The 9,555-nt window shown below is 46.0% G+C and overlaps 1 protein-coding gene across 1 annotated transcript in view; it reads right to left on the reverse strand.

Annotated features, from left to right (window-relative positions):
* PSTPIP1 (proline-serine-threonine phosphatase interacting protein 1) overlaps positions 1-9,241 on the reverse strand; it is a 46,600-nt gene extending 37,359 nt beyond the window's left edge. Inside the window, exon 1 of the mRNA XM_033160943.1 lies at positions 9,075-9,241. Coding sequence (XP_033016834.1) covers positions 9,075-9,107 — 33 coding nt within the window. The 5' untranslated portion in view covers positions 9,108-9,241. The remainder of the gene's footprint in view (positions 1-9,074) is intronic.
* Between the last annotated feature and the right edge of the window lie 314 nt (positions 9,242-9,555).

Below are 9,555 nucleotides of genomic sequence, written 5' to 3' on the forward strand. Positions count from 1 at the left end.
AACAATTACAGTATAGAAAACTTTATGAAATAATGCAAAACATAAAAACTATCAAACTGAAGTCTCTGAAAGTCCTTGAATAAGTCACGGTGAGAGACTTTACCCAGCGGAGATCAAGCTTGTAAAGCTTTGTATAATCAGCAAATGTCCAATTCTGATGTCCAACTCTGAACTCTGCTGAACAGTGTTTCCGGATAGCAACTACTGTTTCATTCAGTTCTTCATCAGCCAACTAGTTCAACAAACACTTGTAAGTAGAAAGATGTGTAATTTCTTCATTAACCAATCTTTTTTCGAATTGATATAATATACATGAGAATGAAAAATACTCTGGAACAGTGCTCATGCGACTACATAATATGGTCTAAACCCCCCTTTAAATTCATATCAATGAAAAGGAAAGAACTCACCCTGAAACTCACCTACAGGTGGTACCTAACAACAAGAAAATTAGCGCTAATATGCACAGGAACCTCACCAAAATGCTGGAGAGGGTGCACCTCCACAGGCACATACCTCCACATGTGGTGGGAATGCCCCAAAATCCAACTATTCTGGACAACAGCCATACGAGAAACTGAGCAAGTATTAGAAATCACTCCAGAACTGGCCCTACTAAATATCTTCCAAGAAAATAATGCCCATTTACATCACAAAGAACTCATAACCCACCTACTTTCAGCAGAAAGAAACACCATAGCCAGAAACTGGAGGGACATGTCAGGAGTAAGCATGGACCAATGGTACCAAATAGTATAAATTAACAAATAAACTGAAACTGACACAGGGACAAATAGAAGAAGACGCCTTCACCCCTTACGGCTCCCCTTTATCACATACACAGCCCAACAAGACAACGACAAGAATCCATCAACAGCATACGAATCAATATGGCTAACCTGATCCAAAACACACACCCCCACACACGAAGACAAAGCTCACCACAGCCAATCACAAATGAACAACCACACCCTAGGCCAAACCCAACCTCTCTCACCACCAAAGGGACTCAAGCGAATAGCAGAGAACCTTCACAAGCGACGTTGACACCAAACCCCACAAAACCCCACACATACATTAAGTAATATAGAAACATCGCCACCCGACCCCACCCCCACCCACCATGGCCCCCTCCCCCTGTTTCCCCCTTTTCTTCCTAATGTAACACTAATGTCTCAACAAATGAAACTGATCTGTAAAAAATGTTACTTGAAAAGAAGAAGTGTGCATGCACACGAAAGCTCATACCAAGAACAAACTTAGTTGGTCTCTAAGGTGCTACTGGAAAGAATTTTTTATTTTGTTTTGAAAAGAAGAGACATTACACATACTTTTGTAAACCAAGAAAATCTTTAATAAAAATACATTTTTTAAAAATGCCTATTAATTGTCCTAGCACTTTTAATGTCGCTTCTTGTTTGGCCCTATGTCTTGTGGATGAGTGGAGATTTGAACCTGGGTCTCCCTAGCCTAGTCTGACATGCCACACATGCCGACTCTTCTTAAAAGCAGAGACAAAGGTTTCCAACTTGGCTGAAGCAAGCAAGGAGAAAAGTCAGGTCGCGCAAGGACCCAATTAGCCGAAAGAGATAGTATGTCACATAAGGCAGCTGGCTGTAAGGAAAGGAAAGCAAAAAAGGAAAAAAAAAAGTGTTATAACCATATCAAGTGGAGCATCAGCAACTGGTGTGGGTGGGGAAGAGAACAACTGCCTAAGGCATATACAACTCTTCCTTTAAGGCTTTCTTTAAAAAAATGGAATACATCCTAACTTGTCTCCAAAAGGATGGGGGGGGGGAGAGACACCTTCCAGGCTTCCTTGTGCAAAAGATCCCTAGAGAGGGGCCACCGAAGGTAAGGCTGTGTCTCCAGCAGCCACCATCCTCTACTAAGCACACTTCCCTGAGAGGAAGCGCCAGGGAATTCATAGGGCCTGCTTCTGAATAAATATACGTAGGATTTGTGCTGCCACTTCCAGATTTTGTGCTGTAGATATAATGACAACACACTGGTACAGTGGCACAGTGGATATCCACACTGGCACAGTGGATATTTCCCAGCCAACATTTAAAAAGAAAGTGGATTGCGCCATGGTGTAAAATGCCTTTCAGAGCAACTTTTTTCAACCCCCCCCCCCCAATAACTGAATAAGCAAACCTACAGTTGTGTTCGCCATCCCTAGGTGTCCTGCCACACGGCTGGAGACGGACAGCCTCGAGGGCTCTGAGCCTTCTGGAACAGGCTGCTGGAGGGAGCCGCTGCTGGTGCTGCTGCTGCTGCTGCTGGCGCTGGTGTGCCAAACGGTCACAGCCCCGTTGTCGCCCGTCCCCTTCTGAGGCTGCCTTTGAATCATCAGATTCAAGACAGGGCTCAGGCACTGTCAGGTTTTCCCCCCAGGGAAATTACACTGGATTTTAGAATACAGGAAGATGAAAAAGTGCATTGCAACAGGTCAGATAATTGGCTAATTAGCACAGGGTCATAAGAACATATAGGAAGTGGGTGGCGCTGTGGTCTAAACAACTGAGCCACTTGGGCTTGCCGATCAGAAGGTTGGCAGTTCGAATTCCCATGATGGTGGTGAGCTCCTGTTGCTCTGTCCCAGCTTTTGCCAACCTAGCCGTTTGAAAGCACACCAGTGCAAGTAGATGAATAGGTACTGCTGCGGCAGGAAGGTAAACAGCATTTCTGTGCACTTTGGCACTCGTCACGGTGTCCTGTTGTGCCAGAAGCGGTTTAGTCCTGCTGGCTACATGACCCGGAAACCTGTCTGTGGACAAACGCTGGCTTCCTCAGCCTGAAAGTGAGATGAGCGCCGCACCCCATAGTCACCTTTCACTGGTCTTAAGCATCCAGGGGTCCTTTACCTTTACCTTAACCCAGGCATAGGCAAACTCGGTCCTCCAGATGTTTTGGGACTACAACCTCCATCATCCCTAGCTAACAGGACCAGTGGTCAGGGATGATGGGAATTGTAGCCTCAAAACATCTGGAGGGCCGAGTTTGCCTATGCCTGGATAGTCAGCGCAGGTATTGAAAGGACTCGGTAGCGGCACAGGCCCACATAATACAGGAACGCAGAAAGGCACCTATACCAAGACAGAGCTGCTAGTTCACATGACACAGCATGGTCTCCTCTCCACTGACTGGCAGTGGTCATCTAGGGTTTCCGGGTCTCTCCCAGAGCTACCTGGAGATGCTGGGGAATCAACCTGGGACCTTCTGCATACAAAATAAATGCTCTACCCCTGAACCATGGCCCTTCCCCTGCCAGCTGGATGTCAGAGAAGTCAGACCACCACAGCGAAAACGGAAAGATTACTCTCCTAGTTCAAAGAACACAGCACGGAAAATAGATCATCATAAAGGTGGAAAGTTAGCTTTCCTGTTTAGCAGCCTTTTTTAAAAGAAAAGGCATTTCCTTCTTACCAAATGCTTGCACTTGCTACGCAAGTCACCTGATGTGGGGCTGGGCTGGTACAGAAACAACTAACCGTAAGAAACAGTGCACAGGATGTCCACAGTGTCTCTTGCACATTGCAATCATGTTTTTATTTATTTAATTACAGGCGCCTGCATCTTAGAAAGACCACAGTAAAGCAGTTAGGCTTTTTTTGGGGGGGGGGGTTCTGTTGCTTTTAGTAGTTTTTTCAAAGCCAAATCTGCAGCACAAGAAAGGCGGGCCAGTACAGATTTTCATTACAGTTAATGATGGTTAAAGTCCCTGTTATGAAGGGGGGGCAGATTCCCCTATAATTCCTGGATGCCAGATCCCCCCCTCCCATAATTTCTAGAGTTAGTAGGGGGTTGAATGCTAGACATCTTCACCCAGGTGTGAGGCAGCTGAGCAGTGTAGAAATGCAGTCTGAATCACCGGGGGAGAAAAACCACCCTAGTTGGTTTTTTAAAAATCAATTCTATATTAAGAGTTTTCAACATACAATACAATTAAAGCCAAACTAATCTAAAGAAGATAAATAGGACAGAAGCAAGAATAAGCAAAAGAGGAAAATAAAAAGGAAGAGGAGACGAAAACTAAAAATAAAATAAAATAAAAACCAGGTCCACTATTACAATTATACCTTAACCCTTATTCCACAGACAGAAGAGTGAGCCATCCGAACTCTCACCTGGGAGAGCCTCTCTATCACCCACCACCTTCCTGGAAGCATCTTCATCAATCCAAGATAGGAAACTTCAAAAAACGAAACATAGATATAGATAGACTTAACTGAAAGAAAACAAGAATTAAAGAAAATAGAAAAACAAAATAAGAAGAGAAAGAAAAGAAAAAAGAGGCTGTTCTGATTCTCTGCTGATGAGTATGCATATGACAATTATGCAAAATATTCAAAGTATGCCAGGATACCATCTAGATGCATTAATATCCGGCTTTTTCTCAGTCTGCTAGGTGTTATTTTCTCAGTCTCCAGTTCCCCAGGGATCTCAAATTTGCCTTTTTCCACTCAAAAACTCCAAAAGTAGCTCTTCAATTATTATTATGTGACCAAAATAGTCCTTCTGTGGTCCAATATGATGGATTTCTCCCCAGGGGCTCTAACAAATCTTAATAGTGTAATAGTCAGTACTTATTTGCTTGCTGTGTCTTCAAACCATACTCAGTTCCATATATTCCAGTCCCATTTCCTGTTGGTCCTGCTTTATCCTGATTTAAAGAAAAAAGGAAAAATCCTTCTTCCATTCTTTTTCCAAACCAATCACTGAGAGCTTAGAGGCTTTTTCTTCCATGTTTGCTTCAGTTTCTGCCCTCGGCCCTTTCTCTCTCAGCTTCATCTCTGCCATCTCCGCTTGCCTCTTAAACCCATTCATTTCTCCTGTTTCCATCCTCCCATCCACTCCAACTCCTGATCTGCTCAGGCAGAAGTCAATCCGCACCCACAGCTCCTGTGCATTCTTTAGTCTGATGTAGATTGGATCTAACTTTTCTTAAAGTTCTATGCACCTCGGATCTTAACCCTGTCAGCTGTTCATCCAGGAGGCTTTGTAGGATATCAACGATTGGAGAAGCATTTGGTGTTGGCTTTGCCACATTGGGTTCTGCTAAGCTCCCCCTTGGGAGCCCCCACTTCCAGGAACTTGTCTCTGCTTGCACATTCCTTTCTCATAAGAACCTCTGTTTCATTTCCACAGCCAACACAAGTTGGCTCTGTACAAGACAGAGATTTATAGGCTGTATAAATTGAAAATTCAAAGCAAATTCAGAGCTATCTTATCAGTTGTATTCTTTCAAAGTCGCCAGTAATTCTTTTGGTTTATTTTCTAGCCTGCTAACCAGTGTTTTTTCAGCCCCTATCGGCCTCCTATTCTCTGGTGCTAATTAACTGACAGATAGAAAATCCAATTAGTATTTACTTCTAGTCTTAAAGGTAAAGTTACCCCTGACTGTTAGGTCCAGTCGCGGACGACTCTGGGGTTGCGGCGCTCATCCTGTTTTACTGGCTAAGGGAGCTGACGTTTGTCCGCAGGCAGTTTTTCCGAGTCATGTGGCCAGCATGACTAAGCCGCTTCTGGCGAACCAGAGCAGCGCACTCCCGATAACTCCTGGCCAGCCTCTAATTCACCATTTCTGAGCAGGACGTTACAGCGAGTGGCGGCAGCAGCTGAACTCCAGGCTCTCTGGGGTGAGTGAGGCTGATGGTTTAGTGTGGGGATAGCCGGGCCTACCGGGCACCAGCTATGGGGCAGCCTGCGGACGGGACGGCCGGTAATCCTGGAGCCCGCTCCCACTGCGCCGTGAAGAAAGGGATCCGCTGGCTGCAATCTGAGGGTTGAGTCTGTGAGTCCGTGATGATTCTGCCTCGTGGATGTCTGCAAGCATCTGTCTGGTCCAAAAAGGTTCCGGAGAGGAAAACTAATCTAAAAGGTGGCCAAAACTAAACGGCCAAATAAAAGACTTTTTTAAATAAAAGTGAAAATAAACAACGGAGACTGCAGTCTGGTGAAGAAGCCTACCGCTGCCCTGCGTGGTTGGTTTCGCTTTCTGTTTGCAACTGGGCTTGTCACGCAACGATGTTCTTGCGCTTACTCCTCGGCTTTCTCCACACCACAAACAGGGAGCGGCAGCTGTTTATTAAGGGAGTAACCAACGTCATAATCAATACAACAACCAACTACAATTCTGTTGCTGCCCTAAATTGGGCGGGAAGAAGATTAACTGACCGTTGCTTAATTCAAAGTTAGAGCCACTTTTTCCCCGTGGAGGGATCCCAGCAGTGAGTCCTATTGCTACCTTTCCTTCCAAGGCGGAAGGACACAGTAAAAATAAGTACAAAAAACCACAAATAAACATAAATAACCACAGGTGCGAGCGCACCTGCAAAGTATATTCCCACAGTTTAGCTCAGTGGTTCACAGATTCAAGAAAATGCTGCTGGCCTTGGCAAACCACTTAAGGTTTTCCTGCCTGAGGGGGCAATTGCAATGCGCTGTGCCAGATGCTGTGTGATTTTTAATTGCATTCTTATGGCTTCATTCAAATCGTAATACAATGAAGTATAATATAAGAAATGAAAGAAGCAATAAGAGTACAGTTAAAAACCAATATGCTTCTTGAATGCAGACATGCCACAGACCACCCAAATGAAGCTCTCAGACCACTGGTAGTCCACAGGCCACAGTCTGGGACCTCCTGATCTGGTTCCTTTGCCATCTGCTTACAAATGTCTGTATTTACCTGCCCCACACATATAATGCCAGGCTGAGGGCAGGAGAGAGCGGCTTGGCCTCAGCGGCCTGGCAGGCCAAATAAGGGGCTCTGGCAGGCCTAATCACCCCCAGCCCAACATTCAGCCCCACTGAAGGACTACAGGGAGTTCTAGTAATATGAGAGGGGGAGGGAAACAACTCTCTGGCGATTTTCTCCATGTCATGCTGCATTTTTACACACCTCTCTCATGCCCCCTCCTCCCACCTTTGCTTCTGTTTTTGTTGTTGCTGCTGCTGTGGGGCAATTCTGTCCCGTCCCGTGTCCCCCCCCCACACCCCTGCTTGTTCTTCTGCGGACATGTACCCAGCTACTGCAGCTTGGGTCTTGGACTGCCCCCCCCAGTCCAACGGGATATATGCTTGGTAGGTCTATCCAATTCATCTATGGCTGCAAACTCACCATCTGTTTAAAGCACACAACTTCGCCAAAGAATAATGGCTTGTTCAGGGTGCTGGGATCCATAGTTCCACCGTGGGTAAACTACAGTTCCTGGGCTTCTTTGGCAATGTGGTTTAAATGCACAGAGTGAAAATGGTCTAAATCCCACTGCAGTCAGTGGGACTTACTTGCAAGTCAACACACAATAGCTTTGATTAGAATCCCAGGACCTAACTGGGAGCCACTGCATGTGAGACGCCATTGGTGTGACGAGAGAGGATGCTGAATTCTGTACTGGTGGAAGTTTCTGAGCCATCTTCAAGTGCAGCCCCCACAAACAATGCACTGCCATAGTCCAAGAGCCAGGGCTGGCCCTACCATTTTATTTATTGTAAATTACATATATGCCCCACTTTTCTTTCATGGAGCTCACAGCAGTGTTCATGGATCTCTCCACACCACCACATTTTAACCCAGAAAAAACCCTTGTGATGTAAATTAGGCAGAGAGGTGGTGGCTGGGCCAAGGTCACCCCGGTGAGTTTCATGGCTGGGTAAGAATTTGAACCCTGGTCTCCCAGGTTCTGGCCTGACATTTTTAATAAGCACACCACGTTGGCCTCAGGCAGCCATTGTTGGATCTAAAGGAAGGGCAGCAAATAGTGACAAATGTTGCATTTTTACTGCCACAGAGTGCGGAAGAGAAAGAGGTTCTTGTGAGATTTCCCGACATGACCACACTTGGGACCCTATGTGCTATCGGGGCAGCAAGGGCCTTGCCATTTGTTGTTCTAACACAACAACATATCTTGGGGCAGCCCTGTGATGAGGAAGTTGCCAGGGTACGTCCACACACCATGACCTGTAGCTCCTAACTGGACACGATAGCCCAGAAGGAAAATTCTGAAAAATGTCCCTGCTTCTGGGACACCCGCAAACCAAAAGTCTTCTCCTCTGATGGCAGAGTGTGAAGGCCAATCCGTAGGCAAAGTGGAGTAGAAACATAGCCTGAAGCCCCCTACATCCTCAAACTTGGGTTTCCAGACATTCTCAGACTACAGCTTCCATCATCCCCACCAGCTTAGCCAAATGGTTATGGATAATAGGAGCTGTAGTCCAACAACATCTGGGGACACAAGCTTGAAGAACCATGGGCTGGATTCACACTCCAGATTCAGAGGCAGTATATCACTGAATGCCAGTACTGGCAAGCAACAGGAGCAGAGGGCTGTTTCCTCCATGATGCATTTGCTGGTTTCCTAAGGCATCTGGCTGGACCACTGGACATCACAGGGGGCTGCATCTGATGGACCTTTGGTCCGATGGAGGAGGGCTCTTCATGCCCTTATTCTCAGAAACAACCACCACCAACCGGGAAAGGTCAAGATATTCAAGGGTGACACCTGAGCACCAGGGTGGGGCAACCTTTGCAACCTTTGCATAGCATTCAAATTTTGCATGAGCCTCCCCTCCACCCAGATAAAAGCTGCACTAGCAAAGTTGTATATCTAACACAAAAAGTACCACGTAAGATAGAAACATGAGCTGTCGACTGCAATGAAAATTAGACCCATGTTCTGCCAGCATCCCCAAGAAAGAATTTAGTCGTTCAATTTTTTAAAAAAATTAAAAATTTAAGAGTTCATATCCCCCCTTTTTTATTTAGCAATTAAAAGTTTGAAATAAGTGATTCTTTTAACTATAGTACAAGTGGACCCTCTTCCTTGCTTAGCCTAGAAGTCCTTGCTTAACCTTTTGACTGTGTGGATTCAGGTGTCCTAAACAGGCCCCTTCCGCAGTTTCCTGTGGTAACCAGTTTGCAGACGAGCCCCAAAAACATTCCTAATGCACTGAACCAAACGTGCAGGCAAAATCGTGACAGTGCGGCTCCAGGTTAATTCAGACCACGCAGCCAGCCAGTGTTGCTTCTTTATCTCCATGAAGGTGAAAATAAAGATGTTGGCACTTACCCAGAAGGCGTCTTTGAACTGCAGGTGTGTCATGAGGAGCTGCTGGAAAAGGTCCCCTTTGGGCAGGCTTGCCCCACAGCACCAAAACTTTGACGGAGAGGAGCCCAGTTGGCTCTGGCTGCCAAGCACACGGAAGCCGAAAGAGGAATGCTCTACTTTGCAGCTTGCAAAACTGGGCGGTTTAAGGAAGCTGAGTGTGAAATGACTTGCTACTCTGAAGGAGAAAGCACACCCCAAACCTCACAGGTCTCCCCTTCCTCTTTCCCTCCCCTTGCCCCACCCACCCCTATGCTCTGCTATCAACCTCACTTCAGTTCTGGCAAATGGTGAGCATTGAAATGAGGAAGCAAAAAACCACCCTATCATCTGTGTGCAAATGAGGCAGGTTTTCTGGGGGGGGGGGTAGTGGCAAGATTAGCTACACCCCAGAAAGCAAAAGTGTTGTCTGATCAATGGACAAAGCTACAAACTCTGGGAAGAA

This window comes from Lacerta agilis, chromosome 9 (assembly GCF_009819535.1).
Source record: "Lacerta agilis isolate rLacAgi1 chromosome 9, rLacAgi1.pri, whole genome shotgun sequence".
NCBI classification, from domain to species: Eukaryota; Metazoa; Chordata; class Lepidosauria; order Squamata; family Lacertidae; genus Lacerta; species Lacerta agilis.